Below are 19985 nucleotides of genomic sequence, written 5' to 3' on the forward strand. Positions count from 1 at the left end.
ACCATGTGGCAACAAAAGCAGGTATTTTCCTGCCGTCTTTGTCGAGACAAAACCAGGTATTTTTAAGGAGATGTCAGGACATTTTCCAGCCATCTTTTTGACAACATACTGGGTATTTTTAATGAGACATTGGGACATTTTTCTGCCCTAATTGTGGCAACAAGGCGGGTATTTTTAATAAGACATCAGGACATTTTCCAGCTGTCTTCGTGGCAACAAAATCAAGTATTTTTAATAAAACGGGACATTTTTCTGCCATCTTTTTCGCAACAATACAAAGTATTTTGAGCAAAAGCATCATCTTTTCTTATCCCTTACCAAGTGGCTTTTGCATTTAAACCTAACGAGCATTTTTCCCAACATAAAACTGAAAGTTGCAACACAAAGAGCCGTGAAGTTTCAACATATCTGCGGTTTACTGGAATGTACACTGCCGACATTTATTCTGGCGACTTCATCTCTTTCCAGCCTTTTGATTTATTGCCACAATAAATATTGTCAGTAAAAGTTTCATTATTGGCTCAAAAGATAGAGACTCACTTTAATTTAATTCCATCCATTTAAGCACTTCCCATGACTCCAAACCCTAATCCTACGTTGTGCTCCATTCCCCCTTTTTTAATGCGATTCTCCTTCTTACCCGTTTTTGCTGCATCATCCACTTAAAAGTAGGTGAGTGTGTCAACCGCTGATGAAATATTTACACCAGCCACTGGAGAGCAGCTGAAGGAAATTCAGAAAATTGTTTCGTATGTGCATGTAAATTAGCCTTACATAAACAAGCCCTGCATCCTTTCGGCTCACATCCTTCCTTCTGGACGGAAGATGCTGTGATGTTAATTAGGTGATGATTTGCAGAGGGGTTGCCAGGTTTGTCCTTGTTGTCCTATGACGCATCGCGCTTTTATAGATCAGTCCGGCCGACTGTTAACGGCCGGGGGCCTGGCGATGCGGGTCAAGAGAAGTTAAATCATTCCTTTTCATGTCTGAGAGCGCATGTAAATGACATCAGCGGGATGACTGCATCTCTTGTAATTTCACTGTGAGTGGGAGAAAGAGGAAGGAGGGAAAGGAGGCAGAGAGAAAGAGTCGTACATTGTCTGCAGCAGTCAGTTTTTGTGCGCGCGTGGGCGTGTGTGCCTGTGTGTGTCTTTGTTGGTAACAGTCTGCTTTTATTGTTGACAAAGCATGCAGAGTCAGAGAAATGACTAAGCTGCGAGGGTGAGGGAGGGAGGGAGGGAGGGAAGGAGGGAGGAGAGAAGAAGTGAAAGTGACAGGCGGGAGTGAGTGATGGAGAGGGATGACGAGGTTGAGAAAAGAGTGAGAGAAAGCGAAAAAACCGGCGGAGGGTGGAGAAGAGTCGGCGAGGGGAAGAGAGAGAGAGCAGAGCGGAGCGTCTGAGCATCTCCCAGCAGAAGGAAGAGTCGACGCCCTGCTCCGACTGGATGAGCAGCTTCTCTCCTCCGCGCGCTCATCCCTCCATCCACGCTGAGCTGCCCACGGGAGGATACGACTCAGCGGCCCGGCACTCGGGCTGAGATTTGCTTTCGAAGATAGTGGTCGTGTTTCACGCGGGAAATCCCTCCTCGGCCATGGGAGATGAGCTGACACCTGAGTGAATTTTAAAAACCTGTGTAAGGGGACTCCTTCTACATGTGGAAGAGGTCAAGTTGGGACTGCTGCTGCCGCATCTGCAAGCAAAGAGTTTTGAGATAATTTCTTTTCCTGCATGCTGGTGGTGAGTCTCCGGTGGCACCATGGGATGCACCACCAGCGTGGTTCTGTTGGAGGGGCTGCGCTCCATCCTTGAGAGGAACTGTGGCTACATCAAGGGGGCGGTGGAGCTCGGGGCTCTGGAGGAGGAAGAGGAAACGCTGAGTCTGAGGGGGTCGCAACTCTGGATGCCCACCACGGCTCTGGTAAACCCATTTTCGAAATGTTACCTCTCTTCTGTTTTAGTCGTGTTTCACTCTCTTTTGATCAGTTGTGCTTTAAATTAAAGTGAAGACTTTTCTTTTTCCAGTTTTATTTTAATGCAGCACGCTTATCATGCAAAATAAAAGGCAAAATGCATAAACAAAATAAACAAACTATTTTTCTACTGTTTTATTTTGCTTATATGTGGCGGACCCCGCCACCTTTCTAGCTTCAACCAGTGTTCCGGGACCTTATTTTCCTCCGAGAACAGCATGTTTATTCACTAATGGAAAAAAAGTTTGTATTGTTACCTCATTAATATTGTCAATATTAAAATTCTGAGTTTGAATTTCTTCTCCATAACTACATAATGCCCCTTTAAGTTGATTTTAGACTCCATATGACAAGCAGGATTTATCTGCAGAAAAACAACGCCTTCGTTTCTGAAGAATTAGCATTTATTTGACTGAATCCTCCTCCAAATTGAAGAATTCCTTTGCTTTTCTATCTGTATTTGATCAGCTAGAGTTACAGCAATTTATTTTCCATACATGTAACGCATGTACACGTAACATTGTGGCGTCATTGAGATTAGAAACTCGGTAAAAGATGAATAATTTACAGTCAGTGCGAAGACTTGTCGGATTAAACACGAGTTACTGCACAGATCAGCAGAATTTGGGCTAATAATCTTCCTAATAGACTCCCTTGAGAAACTAGATTTAGAAGTCGAGTATGTCTTTCAGTGCCCCCCCCCCCCGATCTCACAATCACTGGCGCGGCACATCAAAAGCTTTACGTTTGGCTGCGAGGAAGTACAACATACGTCTCAGGGTTTGATTTTGATTTTACTGAGTAAGGAAAGGAAAATATCCAGGTGTTGAGCGTTTCTTTCCTCGACCTTCAGCCACGTCGTCCCCCTCTTGGATTTATGCACTGCTACATTAAGCTACTTCCCCTCAAGTTAGCTCCATTAGCCAGCAGCCTGCCCCTGTGTTAAGTCAAAGAGATTTAATGGACAATCAATGGCAAAGGGTTTAAGTGGGATTGCTAGTGCACACTGAGTCAAGGACATTCACTATGAACCATTATCACTTTGGGATGTAGTGTTTCCTTTACAGCCATTAAGCTGTGGCTGGCCTCCTATAACCCTTTCCATAAAAACAACAGTTACATGTGCGGTTGCAGTGGAATATAGCCTCATATTATTATCATCCAAATTATAGTTAGGCTGGAAAACACAGGAAGCTTCCAGGACTGAGCCTTGGGCCTTGCAACCAAGATGCAGATTCTGGCATTTTGTGCCTTCTTGGGAATTAAAATACTGTCATTAATGTAGTTAGTGGACAAAATCTCATAGTCATACTGTTTTTCTTCAGCTGGAAAACATACGTCCTTTTTCCCCCTCTGACTCTGACTCTGAGCTATCGGCGTCCTTTTGCAATGCTGTTTTTCACATGTGCATGAGTTTTAAAGCCACTTGAGACGTGGTTTCAGGTCATGTAAGATAAAATAAGACGAGCCTTTATTGGTCCGCAGAGGGGAAATGCAAGTATTCTTGCCTAAACAGGCAACAACTTACGTTAAAGTTAGGAAAACCACCCTGAGGTGTTGTTCGTCAAAAGCCAGGTCACACCAGCAGTTAAAGAAGAAATCAAAGCGATTTCTAAATGAGATCATAGCAATTAGTGGACTCATTAGTCCAAAACTGTAGCTTATTAGATGTGTTGCATCATTTACTTTCATTTAACCTCTTAGGAGATGGTTTGCAGAGAATTATGGGGCAGAAATCGATGAATGTATGATTGATCGAGCAAGCAGTTAGCAAGCTTGTTAAACCTTTTGGTCCCTCTTCGGTAAAAATATTGAATGAAATGATGAAAATCCCCAAAACAATCTTTTACCTACTTTCATTCAGTAAGTAAAAGGGAAATTGAGCTAGCCTGCTTGGTGTCAGTTAGCACCCCTGTTAGCTCAGTCGCTAACGGGACAATAGTTCACACAGTTTACTCCAAAGACGTAGCCTATCTGTACCATCGACTCCTGTCTCATGACCGTCGACAGACCATGCCTCTTTTGTGGAGCAGTGTATACTCGGTGAGTGAATAGACAGTGAGGATGAAACACAGCTAATAAGCCACGATCGCTTCCTCAGCACAGGTTCCCGTTCCAGTGCAAGTTACGGATTATCCCTTTAAAACAGACAAGAGCCTGAATAACTGTGTTTTTACGAATCTGCATGTCGTTCCTTTGGACTAATCCCATGAAGGGACTTTCTGCGCATTAGTTGTTGCTGCACAGTCTTGAATCGAGCTCTCAGCGCCCCTGAGAGCTCTGACATCATGGAGACTCGGGGAACTCCCATCTCTCATATCAGGTTTAACTTGTCCCATATGTTTTCCCCTGCATCACCTGGAGCCACAGTCTTCTACGTTTGACCGCGGGACGGACGACCGAGCTGCTCTTTGATTCTTTTGATTAAAGCACATTCTGCATTTTCCCTCCGTGTGACGGCAAAGTGACAGATGAGTGAGTTTTAGGTCAGGGAGCTAACGTGCACGTGATTACATGTGTGTGAGGAGGGGGGGGGTGTCTGTCTGAAGGGGAAGTTTTTCAGGCAACACCCTCACACTTTCTCTCTCCAGGGCGCCTGTAGCGAACGCCGGCTCCCAAACATTACGTCAACCTGCCTCTTATGCAATTCTCCACAGACTTGTGTGACGCTTTACGTCTCTATACAGTGTGTGTGTGTGTGTGTGTGTGTGTGTGTGTGCGTTCGCTTGGGAAGGGTGTGGAAGGCTCACATGTCCTAATGAGTTCAAGCTGTGGAAAAACAAATGGACGCCATGCTTCTTCCTTCACTTTCTCTCTGACTTTTTTTTTTCTTTATGTCAAGCTCTTACGCAGATGGCCTTGTAAACTCATTTGCACCACCATTCACCCATCACACACACACACACACACTCAGACGCGAACTCACACATCCTCGTGGTATTGCTGGCATGTTACCAGCGATAGCTCCTGGAAGCGTGATGGCGTGAGAGCGCTCCAGAGATGTGGGTGAATGAAGCGGGATGACCTCAGAGCAGCCAGGGTCTTTGACAAGAGGCTGATTATCACGCTGAGCTGGTGACGCTGTCACTGAGGCCTCCGCAGGACGCCGGGGACACTGTACTGTCAGCAGTCCATTTCACACCGAGGCCAGAAAATCAAGTCAGGGACCTGCATTAGATTTGCTTTAAATACCTCACCTCAGAATATCCTTGAGAACACACACTCGGTTTTCTAATTTAGTTGAATCTCTCAGCCTTTTCCAACGCTATCGAAATTAATGAGGCTGCGAAAGGGCAACATAAAATGTTTCCAACCAGCTTAAGCGTGATAATCCAAGTTTTTTTGGTGCAAAACTAATGGATTGTGTCTCATAATTTTTAAGATTAACCACCAACAGAGTCTGCGATATTTCCCACAGCATGAATAGAAAACACAAAGTAGGGGTTTAATCCTTTCAGTTAAAATGTCAAAGAGGAGAAAAATATTGTTTTGCCTTTTGTCCTTATCATAGACTGTGTAACTTCGTCAACACAGCGTGATGTTCATTTTGTAAATTATGTTCCCATTAGAGTAAAATAGATGATAAAGCAGGATAAGGATAAGCTCCTCTCGTCCAAATATGGTCCTTTCTGGCTCCAAAACAACAAAATGGCGACGGTTGGGTGCTGGGTGACCGATGCTTCCTATCTATGTGTCTAAATAAGTCCACAGCCCTGCACAGCACTGCTTCGAGCTTGATGCCACGCCAGCATACCAACCGTGTTTACCATCTTGGTTTGGCTTGTTAGCACGCTAACAGTCAAAGAAAAGTTGAAGAAAAGTCAGATGATCCCCAAAGTTGGTGATTGCCATGGTCATTGCTGGCATGGCTAAGAGAAATTAGCATTGCGGATTCCTGATTTCATATAATTTTGACAACATTTTATAGACTCAGAGGCGAAGCTTATATGAACTAATAATGAAAGCAACCATTCGTGGCTGCTCGACGCTGTTTTAAAGGTGCAATATGTAAGAATTGGCCACCTGTCGAAAATTATACTCCAAGCAAGTAGGGGGCAGCATATAACCACGACTTAGCTCAGTTGGCAGTGTAGCTAGCAGTCCTATGAGGCTTACTAGCAGACTACCGCCTCTTTAGCTACAAAGTAGTATTATGAGACAGGACGTGCAGAGGCTAGCTTGTTAGCATGCTAACGTCAGAAGATATCTCTGCAACATAATACAAAGATGTCTTTAATATAACATCAAAACTGTTATTTCTTCACCATCTGTTGATCATTTTAGTTAATTTTAAGGGTTTTCAACAAAAATTCTTACATATTGCACCTTTAATAATCACGGTACTAATGCCACTACATTCATGATGGTTATTTCTGTGGCTCATGAAGCTTTTTCCATCCCGCCTCACCTCATGCGTGCCCTGCTGGCTGAGTGGCCTCTGCCTTATTTTGCAGCCTCTGTGCAGTTTCCTGTGTTTTTTCAGAAGAAGTTATTTCTCTGAATGGTACATTTCAGCGAGTCCCTTTGAAGCGAGTACAGTTAAAACAAGTTATGCTAATTATGCACAGTGCCTCACACATCAGAGGGCCCCGCAGTACAAAAAGTCAAACTCATGCACACACACGAGCACACACACACACCCTCGCCTGCCTTTGTGCTACACTGTGTTAGCAGCGATGGCGCTCAAACCGTAATGGAGTCATGACGGCCTTTGAAGTCATCCCCCGACCCGTGGCGTGTCATCCCCTCTCTCTGACACCCCACCTCTCCCCCTCTCCCTCACCCCCAACCTCTCTCCCCACAGAAATAATTGGATGAGTTATTAATCATGCCCGTTGAGTCAGAAAGATTCAGTGGCTTGTAAACATCAGTGTGGTTTGGGAGTTGTGTTCATAAGAGCATAAGAGAGAGGGAAGAAATAAAACTCCAAAATACGGGATTTGCATAAATTTACCCGCAGTAATTCCTCGCTGAAAACTTTAAATGTCATCATTCTGAAACACGCTCGGCGATAGAAAACAGCTGAGCCGAGGCGCCTCCGTTGCTTAAAGATTAAAGGCGAGCGGTTCTCCTCGGAGAGAACGCTGACTGGATGGAGAAACAAGGGGGCAACTCAAAGTGTTCCTGAAGCAGCAGGAGAGTGTGTGTGAGTCTCTCTGTGTGTGTGTTGCGTCTCAGAGCCGGATAAGAGGGAAGTGTGTTTTCACTGACCCTGCTGTGGGTGCCTGCTGCAGCGGATACGGTGGAGGAGCAGTTCAAAGAGAACGAATCAATATCAATGGGGAGCAGAACTTTATCAACACAGATTGAGTGTCTCAGTACTGTTTCTCTGGCCGGTGGGAGTTATTTTTAGTGATTTTGACAGCTATGCAGTTGTTAGAGCCAATGTAGGATCCATCTGACAATTAAAACCGGTGTAAGATTATAAACCAATTAAGGATCACTATGCTGCACACTTTCACAATGTAAATATAGTCTAGTCACATAGTTCGCAGGCTGTGAAATTAGTTTTCAAAACTTTTTCAAGGTAATTCTTGAGTAAATATTAGGAATGCAGGCTGTAATATGTAGCACGACTCTAGTATAATTACACAATAATCACCGTAATAGCTACTTTTAAATATATGTATTCCCATCGCAATGTTGAAACAGCTGGCAAAGTAAATATTAATCAGAATGTACATTTATTAAGATCAGGAGCAATAATTTTACCAGGCAGGACAGTTTACAGTTGGATAAACAAAAGACTAATGACTGTTTCAAAACATATGTACTGTATGTACCATTTCTTGTCATTTATTGGCTGACACACACCGAAACCATACATGGGAGATACGCTAATATCAGACGTAGGCCACCTCTGCGTGAAGCCTACATTCAACAATAAATTAGCTTTTATTGTGACAACAGAAGCCAAGCCAAGTAATCACAAAGCTTGTAATTGTGTAAATGTGCTTCCCATCTAGTCACACATTATTATTATTATCATTATACATTATTAGCCCCTTATTCCTAGTACTACTTCCCTTATACCTACTGGTATTTCCCCAGTAATTCCCAGTGTATCAGTAGTAACACATACTGTATATATACAGTGTAATTTGCAGGTTACAGTATAATCTAAAATGTTGCAAAACTTTTTCCATTCAACTCCTTTTCTTCTACCTTTTTCTGACACTTTCTATTTGAAACACACACACACACACACACACACACACACACTAGGCAGGTGGAGCAGGCACATGACGACATGATCTCTGGGCCTCTTCTAAGTTTTTTAATGGGGGAGTGGTTGATTTCTCCTCCCCTCCTCCTCCTCCTCCTCCTCACACAAATCACATACTGTACATACAAACACACACACACACACACATATCCACACACACTCTCACAGCTGCACAGCTGTGAGGGTGGGAGGGGCCCTGCCCTTCTGATGAGAGACAGAGCGGGAGAGAGAGGGAGAGGGAGGCTGGGCTATTGTGATTGAGCACAGAGGGGAATCTCACCGGACGGTCGACAAAGCTCTCTCACTTCACACACTGTGGGCAACTTTGTGCCATGGCAGTGTGTGTGCAGTGAGTCTCACACCTGATTGATTGCCATAGGATTGATCACCATGCAGGGCCGGGCTGGCAAAGCCCCCAAAAGGGAGATGGTGATAGAGTCTCCACAGCAGTACAAGAGCCTGGCTGAGATTGAGGCAGAGGTGGAGGCTGGGTCACAGGTGGCAGCGGTAAGTGTGCGGGACTGTGCCATCTTTTACTTTTAGAGGCTTTATGAAATCTTCTGTCGTTCTGGGAGTTGCTCGCTAAAAGGAAACTGATCTGATCTGACTGTTTAACCGAGTTTTTTATCGTTTAGGTTTTCTTTCAAGAGCAGCTTTGAAGATAATTTAAAAAACGGTAACGGCGGAAACGGGAAATGGCAGCTTCAGGGTACACCTCTCCAGGGGGTTGGATGTTGATCTTTTTTTAGGAAATGGAGCACTTGTGGCTCCCTTTGTTCATTAACCGCTTCTGAGCATCAGAGTCAGGGGGTTTGCCAAGTTGGCTGCAAAGTTGGTGCAGCGAGATTCGCTGGTTTGTTGAAGAAGCTGCATATACTGTAAGTTTTATGTAAAGATGTAAATATTTCTATAGTTTGAAACCAAAGAACTGGTCACTTTATGACTGTTTTTCTAAACGCTTGACTCTCAAAATTTCCCAATTTTCGGATTATTTGGATTATAAATCGTAGTAGTCACGAGTTAGGTAAGAGTATTAGCAAACTGACCTCATAGAGCAGAATAACATCTTCATCAGGCTTTAAGTTAAACTGGATCCACACATCTTTCTTGTACGTATATACAAGAAAGATGTAATGTATTCCTGTGAGGTAATTACTGACGAGTCACAGTTCACAGCTGCATAACGTTATCTTCCGTCTGAATGGCAATTATCCAGTTGGAAATTGGGACCGACGATTTTCTGCTTATCAGATGATCTTTTACATCCAAAGGGCTGAGAGATATGGAGGGATATTTTCATTGCGTCATCGGGAGGATTGGTCGGACCAATCAAAATGTCATGCTATGGTCAGACCTTTAATTGTCCTCAGATTGTCATGTGTTCATTGGACGCAGACCAAGGAGGCTAATCCAAATAATCTGGATCATAGCCGCGCCTAGTGGCCACATTCGGACCTGGGAGGTATGATGATGTAGAGATGGACAGAGAGATGAGCGATAACTTTGAGTCATATTTTGTCTAGTGGCTGATGAGACTGATGAATTAGATCTGTTGCGTGAGTCAGAGTGATGACATTGTTGGTTGTCCGTCGGTTCGGTCGGTTCACCACTTTGGTCCCGATCGAAGTATCCCAACAATTGCTGGATGGGTTGCCATTAAATTTGGTACAAACATGTTTCCCTTAACGAGAATTGTACAAAATTAAGCTGAGCCTCTGGCGCCAAGTTTTTATTCGACCAATACTTATTTGCCGATTTATGAACAATTATCCAATCCAGTCGCCACAATAAATGTTGGTAGTGTACTTACCCATAAACCACGGATATGTTGAACTCAACATTTGTGTACAATTTTTAGTTCGGCACAAAAAACACCGAGGTTAGGGACAGGAAAAGGTCATGTTTTGGTTGGTTCTGTCGCCACAAACACAGCTGGAAATTGTCCCTACATGTCGTTAGAAATACCCAACTTTTTAACTGCAAATTTCCCAGAAGTCTAATCAAAAACATCTGGGTTTTGTTGCCATTAAAGAGGCTGGAAAATGTCTTTATGTCTCCATCCAGAGATGTGCTTACCAATGCTGAAACACAGTCTTGAACACTGGTCTCTAGCTTGGCAGCTGTTTGGCCTAGCTGTCAAGCAACACCGTCCGGTCCTCCTTCTGATATTGAAGTCAGCTGATGTATATTATATAAATATATATATTATCTGAACATGCTATGACAAGTTTTTTAGAAATGGTGATATGATAGGTGTGAGCCAACATGTTACTCTGGCGACTAGACTGAATAGGTTAGCAAATGTTAGCATGCTAACACACTAAATAAAGGATATGCCTGCTTAATGTTAGCACGTTACCATCGTCACTGTGAGCATGTTAGCATGCTGGCATTAGCATTTAGCTTGAAGTGCAAAGTACAAGCAGCAGCCTACAACAGCTGCTAGCATGGTTACTGATCTTTAATCTTGTTTTGTTTGTTTGTATGGTCAATAAAGCTGCTTTTTAGGAAACTGTTCACACACAGAATGTTATTGATGAGTTTTAAACTCACATTAGAGCCGACACAAACAATTAATTGATAGGGGGAGGAAATAGATTAGCAGCTATTTTCGCTAGCGGCTACAGGTAATCGATTAATCCTTTACATCATTTCCTCCGAGCACAAATGCCAAACATTCATTGGTTCCAGCTCCTCAGTTGTGAGGACCTTCCTGCTTTTCTGTGTCTGTATGCTGAACATCTTGGAGTTATAGACTGTTGGTCAGACAGAACAAGCAATTTGGAGACATCGTCTTAAGCTTCAGAGGGAACAACAATATCATTTTACTTATTTTTATTCACAAATCCGGTCTTCTTTGTGATGCTTTAAAGCAAAGGAAATTGAAGGGAGGAAAGGATTATTACCATTGCTGAGTTCAGCTTTCTCTTTGTTCTCAAGTGTTGACTCACAACTTCATGCACTGTGTCCTTAAGTCTGTGCTTGAAATTGATTGAATCTACAGGTATAGATTAGGTAGGACGTCCTCATTTTCTGTTTTAGCTCACCTTTAAATAGATCAAAGCTGTGTTTACTTCCTTAATATGAAGGCACATGTGTGTCATATTTGTTTTATTTTGTAATCACAGTCCAGTCTGCTGAGGGAGGACATAGTGGAGGACTCCCTCTGGTCTTTTCTGAGGAATGTAAGAGCCGATGTCTGCAGCGCCGGGGGAGTTTAATCTCTGCTGTATCATGAACTAGGCTCCACTATCTTACCTACTGGCAAGCATCAATGCCTACAAAGCCCCCTCTGTCGTAAAGTACCGTACGGATTTACTATGGAATGAAGAATCCTGTTCAGACTTTCCCGGTTTCTCTTTGAGATTTGTATTTTGAGCCCATGACACAGTGACTGGTACAATGGCACACACAGACTCTCGCTCATCCATCCCTCGCTTTTCTTACCAATCATCTCTTCTGTTAACCCACATTCATGTGTCTCTGTGCCAGTTCCTGCTTCTGTGGCTGTCAACCAGTAACTCTGTGAAAGGACAATAGCAACTTGTTGTCCAGACAAGCTTGAATACCCCAGATTTTCCTCTGTAACTCATCCCACAACCCATCCACTGATTACTACCCATATTAAAGTACAATTAGTGGTCGATGAAGATTCACTAAACGACCGCAAATATTTATCGAGAAAGCAAATGCCTCGCAGCTTGTTGACGCTCTGTTGTAATCTTCTCTGTTAGGTGAAGCCAAAGATCATCGAGCCTCTGGACTACGAGAATGTGATTCTACAGAGGAAAACCCAGATCATCAGTGATGTGCTGCGGGACATGCTCCAGTTCCCCACGGACGACTTTCAGGTAAGACGTGGCAGAGAGATATTCATTGAGCCCTGTAGGTACATTTTTGTTTAGCTTTTACCCGCTCATAGGTCAAACCTGATCGCAGAGCAGTGGCCTTGAATCTGGTATTGATTAAGGCTAATGCAGCGGTATGACACCACTGTTTACACGTAGGAAATAACGCCGCTTGGAAGGATGTTTTGGATTGTTTGCCATCCACATTCAACACAACTAAAGTACTCAAGACATCCAGAAGATGCGGCTAAATGCTCCGCAGTGTCCGCTAGCCAGTTGCTAGCTTTGTCTGTAAGCTGTTGATGTACTGTGGGTTCTGAAAACAGCTTGATGCTGGTGAGCGTCAACCAAAACGTTAAAGTTGTGGGTTATAAAACCAAAACAATGAGCTGAAAGAGGCTAAAAAGCACCATCGAATGGAGAGTCTTGGGGTAGGGTTTATCACTACGAGGAACCTCATTGCTATACAAGTAGTCATGTGATGAACTGTTCATATAATATTGATTATGTCACTTTGATACCACTTGAGCTAGCTATCACACTAGCGCATGGCTTATTCTAGTAGCTGCTAATGTAGCTTTGAGCCGATAGTCTCAAGCAGGGATGAGATAAAGCTGTTGGATAAAGGTGTTGGAGAGGAAGTACACATTAGCATAAATGGAAATATTCAAGTGTTGTACAATTACCTCGAGCTCTACTAGGCACAGTACTTTCCACCACTGGGATCCCATTGTTATCTCTGTTGTTCTCCCTGCCCTCTCCCCACCCATACGAGCAGCTGAAAACACCACCTGCTCTCAGCAGGTTTGTTTGAGGTAATTATGGGGAATGTAGAAAAGTCTGAGAGCGAGGCGGGTGAGGCACGCTGAGATAAAGTGAGGACAGCGAGACGTCATCACAGAGTAACTCCTGGTATTCTCAGCGGGATGATGTGCTGCGTGAGGGTGGATCTGCCTCTTGAGGAGTGGAAGCAGCAGGTTCAAGTCAAAAGCTTCATAAAGAGCTGCAGCATCAGACTAGTACGTGTTCAGAAAGCAGCAGTCAGCTGGCAAATGATGATATGACCCAGTGAATCGATGCCTGAAATCAGTTATAAACCTGACTTGTACATGCACTGTATGTAATCGCTGGCTCGTGGTCTTATAAACATTTACACGCTACATGTAACGGCTGCTTATGTTCAAAGAGGCTGAAAGGCCGTGTCAACATTACATCACCGCGGCGCTGAGACGGATCTCAGCGGGGTCCACTCCCAGTTTGAGCCGAGGGAGAGAGAAAACACCGGCGGACTCGTGCTTTCAAATGTTTGTCATTCCTCAAGTCTCCTGATTCAGACTTTGAAGGTCTGGTGAGATTCAATATTTTCCTTCTTGGCAACGAATCCCATGTGCACACCCGAAGCAACAATGAATGTTTTCTGCTAGAAGTATCGTGCGTATATCCAAATAGTCGCAAGAACATAAAGCACGGGTTCATCCGCTGCTGAAAATAGTCCCAGAAAAAACAATTTCCTGCCGTTTGAGTTACGTTTGACCAGAAAATCACTGAACCTTTTGTAAAAAAATTAAACTGTGTATTTAAGCGGTGGGAAATCTTCAACGTACAGCTTCCAGACTATTTCACAATCGGTGGATGATGAGTGGTTTTCATTACAGGGTTGTCTGCAGAGCAAAGCCATTAGTAACTGCCCAGGACTACGTGTGTGAGAGTGTGTGTGACCCTGTCCGTCCATCTGTCTAACCTGCCATATGTTTTACATCACCGGGCTGAGAGAGGAGAAGGGGGGAGCCAGCCAGACATATGGGTGTAGCGTGTGCACGTGCTGCACACACACACACACACACACATGCACGATTTACTGGGCATACAAGAGAGAGCCTCATTTGGGAAGGATGTGAAGTTCTGGATTAGCTTCCCAATACATGCAGATTCATGTTAGAGAGATCCTTGGATGGATGTTGGACTAAACGTGGTCTTCGAACCACTCACGCCCGAATATCTCCACTCCAGAGCATTTCATACCTGCCTGGCATCACCCTATCTGCCCTGCCGTGTCACCGCCTGTGGGAACACGCTCCTCAGGCCCAGCGGAGGCCATCAAAGCTCCGGTTTAATGGCTGTGAAAGGAATGCTGTTAATTGGCAGCCAGCAGTTCTAGCTAACGGTTGACTGACAGCGGCGCGCTTTGGTCAGAACCTCCCGTGAGCGGCCGGTCAAACGGACAGGGCTGCGTGTGTGTTGATGGGTTTGGTTTCAGTGAATAGGCAAATAGAAAAGAGAAAATAGGTGTCCGTGAAGCGTCACGCTGTGCTATGCTAATTGGATATTCGCCCAGATATTAAAATTCAGCCGTTATCTCCTCGCCCTGGAGTTTTTATGACCACCAAACGCAGGGAAACTGACCCCCTGTGGTTTTATCTCATCCTGTCCACACACTGCTCAGGTTAAAGCAATAGTTGGACATTTTGTGAAATATTTTCTTTCTTGCCCAGAGTTTAATGAGGAGATTGATACCACTATCATGAGTGTAGACCAAATATGAAGGTTAAGCCAGGAGCTAGCTTAGGTTAGCATAAAGGTTAAAAGCAGGAGGAAACGGCTTGCCTGGCTCCGTACAAAGGTGAATAAAAAAAAAAGAGTGCATACCAGCACCTCTAAAGCTCACTCACTAACATGTTACATCATGTTAAATATGTGTTGCTTTTACATTTTGGCTTTTGTTTAGATTAAACAAACAAGCCAGGCTAGATGAGTCAGCCTTCTGCCAGTCTTTATGCTAACCGTAGCTAGCTGTGAACCTTGCCTTATATTTAGTGTAGCTTTAGTTATGAGACTGTATCAACTGTTAGAAAGCAAATACATTTATTTTAAAATGTAAAATGACAGATTACCTGAGATATAACATGGGGCAGCCTCGGCCTAAGACATGCTTGCTGTTTCCTCATGCCACCAGGCTTTATACTGAGCTTAGCTAAGCTAGGCTAAACGCATCCTTGCTAGGAAAGACATGAGAGTGCAAACAAACAAGATGTGCCAGGCTAGCTGATTCCATTTATGCTATCCATTCTTTATGCTAACTTAAGCTAGTAGCGTCTCTGCTCTAGCTTCATTTTGAGAGCAGCATCAGTCTCGTCATAAATTGAGGTAGACCGAAGAGAGGCTAGCTGTGTTCCTTAAGCTAAGCTAACCCCCTGCTGGGCTCACATTCATATTTATTGTACAGGAACAAGAGTGCTATCAATGTTATCTTCAGGACAAGAAAGCAAATTTTTCCCAAAATGTCTAACTATTCAGTTAATAAAATCTTTTTTCCTTTTATACAGCCACAACAAAAGAATAGAAATGACATTTTTCCTAACATCTCCAGTCTTTCGTAGCCCTAGCCAAACCACTGCTTTCTTGGCCTGAACGACAGAAACTTTCCTTACTGCAGATGTTTTAAAATATAATTGGTGTCACTGATTTTTATTACTTTTTTGATCCGCATACAGATTAAACAAGGCTGAACAAACTGAGCTCAGCTTGGGCTACTGACACGTCTTTAATTGCTATTCCGAGAGTGAACTGGACAAATGAGGGCAATAACTACTTGCCAGTGTAAGAATAGGAGATCTATGACAAAACTAGGTCATTGTGCCACTGTTTCCTACTCACCCTTGAGGGCTGAGTAGAAAAGCAGAACACTTAAGTGGGAGCAATGGCGGCGGCAGCGTCCAATAGCTTGGATGACTTGCAAGCCCCGAGGCATCTCTTGCTCCTCGGGTATGGATCCTCGCTCTGCTCTCTCTGGCTGTATCCATTTAATAAGGCTAGCAGGGAGAAGAATTAGGACTTGAATAAAACAGGCAGCACAACATTCTCTGCATTGCTGCTTTTTTTTCCCTTTCTCCTTTCATCTTTATTGCATTAATTTTTTAACATTGAAAGAATAGTTCAATCTTTGGGGAAATACAAGCGACGTCAGATACCAGTGAGCCGAGGCTTATGTTGTTGTTCCCAATCAGTGACGGACCTCGCTTCAAGATTTAAAATGATATGTGACTGCTGATGTGGTTTGTTTGAAACTGGTATGAATTAAAATGGGGCTCATCTTCCTTGTAAAGTTCATTGGGTTACTTTGTGGGTTGAAGTAATGGTGAAAGGCCCTCCTCTTACTGCTCTATATTCTGTAAAATTGCTTAGGACAATCTAAGTAAGAGGAAAATCATACGTAAACAACCGCAGAAGGACTTCCTGGAGTCATTTTCACATTTTGATTTTTGTGAAGACGAAACAAATGAGATAAAATGTGTATGCTTTTTAAAAAACCTTTTGGCGGAGCTAGACTAGCCATTTCCTCTTGATTCCAGTCTTTATGCTAAGCTAAGTTAAGCTAATGTGACGCTAGAGCCAAGCGGCGACTAGCTTAGGTTAGCATAAGTGCATGTTCTTGTTTAATACGTGTTGTTTTTACTTTTTGGTCTATATGGATAAAACAAACAAGATGTGCCATGCTAGCTGATTCCATTGTCCTCCAGTCTTTATGCTAAGCTAGTAGCATCTTGGCTCCAGCTTGATATTGAGAGCGGCATCAAACCTGTCAATTAAATCTTTGCAAGAAAGCAAATAAGTGAATCTTTTAAATGTAAAAAATGAGAGATTAAAGTAGATATAACCTGGGTAGACCTAAAAGAGGATAGCTGTATCCAGCCTTTATGCTAGGCTAAAAGTTAAGCTAACCCTCCCCTGGCTGTAGCTTTATGTTTTGTGTACAAACATGAGAAAAGTATCAATCTTTTCATCTAAGCTTCTGCAAGACAGTTATATGTCAGCTGTCAGAGCGAATCAGAAAGGATTAGCATGTAGCATCCGTCTGCTGAAGTGTCCTTGGGCGTAGCACTGATCTCAGGAGGCTGCTCAGCACCTTACCTTGATCTCTGACCTTCCTTTGAAGGAAAGTACAAAGAGAGCAGCTCCATGGGGATCAATGAAGTTTGATATAATCACAAGGACCAGTAAAAGCAACACTGAACGTACACCTGAAGCAGGAAATGTGTTTACTATGTGCGTGTTTTATGAAAACATCGGCAGGATGGATCTGTTGTGCCCGTCTCTTCTATCTGACCTGTTTTTCATGCCTGCTTGCCCTTTCTCTCCTCAGATCTGCACCCTGAGGCGCCAGGGCAGGACTCTGTTCTCCACCGTGCCAGAGACCGCTGAGAAAGAAGCTCACTCGCTGTTTGTCCAAGAGGTAAAACTAATACATACCTGGACATAAGCCTGCTTTGTCCATTCTTTATCCCTCGATCTCGGCCTCCACCTCCTTCGGTCGTGACTGAAACCCCTCTTTATCCTTTTGTTTGGAGCGCGGCCATGTTTTCTCTCCCTTCACCCGAACACAGGTGCCTCGCCTCGGTCCAGATAATGCTCTCACACCCTGAAGACCCATCAGATATTGGAGCTCATAAGTTCAGACAGGAATCAAGCCAAGGATTCATTCTGATTTTTTTTTTTTTTTTTTTGGATAAAGCGGATCTGATTAGATTTCAGAGAACGCTTTCAAAAGAGGAAAGCGTTTGTTGACCACTCACACGAGTTAGAGATAAGGGAAAATCGATATGGTGCGCGTCAAATACTTTGCTGTTGGCCTTTAAATGAACCTCCATTCATGTTCTCCACCCTCACATGTTTCCTGGCAGTGCAGAGGATCGGCACACAGATGGAGTCCACAGTTCAACTGGTGGTTCATGTAATGTTGTTACAGAGGAGCCGTGTGCTGGGGTTGCTTGGGGTGTAGTCCGATAGAGCCTGATGGGGGACAGTCCCCCATGGCTGCAGCCAGGAATGACATCACAGCTACATCTGGAGCAGCTGCGTAGCTTTATACAGATGTGCTGATATTTTCCTGAATTATTTTTCCGCTTTTTAGTGACCCCTTGCCTCACTCTACATGTGTTTTTTATGAATTCGCAGAATTGATGAGCACATACTGGCACGACACCAACCCAGTGATACTACTAGTGTTTGTTTTACAGATGTTTAGCTTGCGTCTCCCCTCTTGACGGGATAAAATAATATTTTTTAACCAAACATAACCCCTGAGTAGCAGCTTTGTTAGCTTGAACAGCAGTTCATTTTATGATGATGACAAAATGGATCAATAGATGTTATAAAATGTCTGTGCAAAGGTGATTTTATTCCTTGTCCATGGTTGACAGAAGGCCACATGGTTTGAGCCAGGATCATTTAGAAAGAAATACAGTATTATTCCCTTATCTGACATATAATAAGATGAATGTTTGTCTTGCTAAATCAGTTGGATGCAACTCAAATATTCCCGTACTTTCCAAGGTTGTTTTAGAAACCTGAGGTCGACGGTGTCTGGACCTTGTGTGTAAGTACACGTCTCAATCTGCTCCTGTTGTAATGACCCCTCGCCTCTTCTTCACCTTCTGTCTCTGCAGTGTATCAAAACCTACAAGTCCGACTGGCATGTGGTCAATTACAAGTACGAGGAGTATTCAGGAGACTTCCGCCAGCTCCCAAAGTGAGTGTGTTTCTGAATTAGACTAACCGGTGCGTTGAAGTGTAGACTTCAACCTACTGAGCTGCGTTCAAGGTCACTGCCACCTACTCTGTTTTCACATGAGCCAAACATCTAATTGCCCACCAATTTGCCATCTAGTTGTTTAGTCTATCACGCTCGGATTGGGCACTTTGTGTTTACTCTGTCTTCATATCTGCTCAGTGAATAGCCGGCCTCGTCCACCACATACCGCACGATGCTGCAAAGGCCGTCCCGGGGATGTTGTAAATCTTATTGTTGTTCAGTGACACTGCCCTTTGTTTACAGCCCAGCGAATGTTTTAGCCAGATCTCTAGAAAGACGGAAGCGTGCGTCTCGGAGGCTCCGAGCTCTTCCACAACAACAATAGGAGGCTTCCTATGTTTTCCTACCAAGGATAAGCACAACTATTCTGGGACTACTGTTGATAGATATCACTAAAGCTCAAGGGAAATCCCACAATGCCTTATGTGTCCTCGCTCGAGCCACTTTCTTTAAGGACAGGAATGTGCTTTACAGATGTTGCGTGTCACATTAAAGACGTCGGAGAGTAAAAACTAGACGAGCCCCGGCCTTGGCCCTGGCGCTGTTTATACTAGTCGTTCCCCAGAGCGAGCTGGGTCTTGTAAAGGTCGAAGGGCAAACAGTCCGTCTGGGATCTGAGCTGCACTCAGAGGAGCAGCTGCAGTATTAGAGCCACTTCCTGTATGACTAGAAGCACTACTGTGTGGCCTTGAAATTAAATAAACCCTTAAGTATTGTTCTGAAACATGTGTACTCTATTTCTTAGCGCTACGAGGTCAAGAATTTGGGATTAGTTTTTGAGTGTCTATCCAAATCTACCAAGGGCGGCATTTCCAGCTATGGTTTTGACCCAAAGTGCCTGAAACCTTTTGTCTCGGGAACTACTTTTCAAGGTTCCTTCAGGCTGTTGTTGTCTACATTCAGCACGCAGTCGATTAGGCAAAATATTCTGTTGATTCTGAGCCCTTCCCTCTGTATTTCGTCCTCAGCATAAAGGCCCAGTAAGGCCTGGACTAACCACCCTGAGCAGTGAGTTTTTAGGGGTTAAAATAATGTCTCTGGAACTTAATTCGAACCCTTTGTTCCCGATCCCTGGGAAAAGTTCCTGTGGTGGAAACGTGGCTGAAGAAAGATGCCACAATTCTCGCAATTGCTTCCAAAACATCCAGAATTCATTATTCCACTGCACTTTTCCCCCGGCCTATTCCTGACAGCGACACGGGGTCCTCATTTGGTCGAAAATTGCGGCCGACAGAAACTTCTTTAGATCAAATAAGTTTGATCGAATTACATAGCTGGGTCGGGTTAATATTCAGCTGAGTTCTGCTTTCTGTTTTCGTGACAAGTTGTGTTTTTCTTAGCTGAGGGTAAT

The 19985-nt window shown here is 43.8% G+C and overlaps 1 protein-coding gene across 1 annotated transcript in view; it reads left to right on the forward strand.

Annotated features, from left to right (window-relative positions):
• The first annotated feature begins 1284 nt into the window (after window positions 1–1284).
• Window positions 1285–19985, forward strand: part of LOC311252996 (dedicator of cytokinesis protein 9-like) — a 42133-nt gene continuing 23432 nt past the window's right edge. The window contains 4 exon segments of the mRNA XM_084346665.1: window positions 1285–1919; window positions 11932–12048; window positions 17186–17275; window positions 18489–18571. Of these exon segments, the coding sequence (XP_084202791.1) occupies window positions 1758–1919; window positions 11932–12048; window positions 17186–17275; window positions 18489–18571 (452 nt within the window). The 5' untranslated portion in view covers window positions 1285–1757.

The sequence above is a fragment of the Pagrus pagrus genome, assembly GCF_965226575.1.
Source record: "Pagrus pagrus genome assembly, chromosome: 24".
Taxonomy (NCBI): Eukaryota; Metazoa; Chordata; class Actinopteri; order Spariformes; family Sparidae; genus Pagrus; species Pagrus pagrus.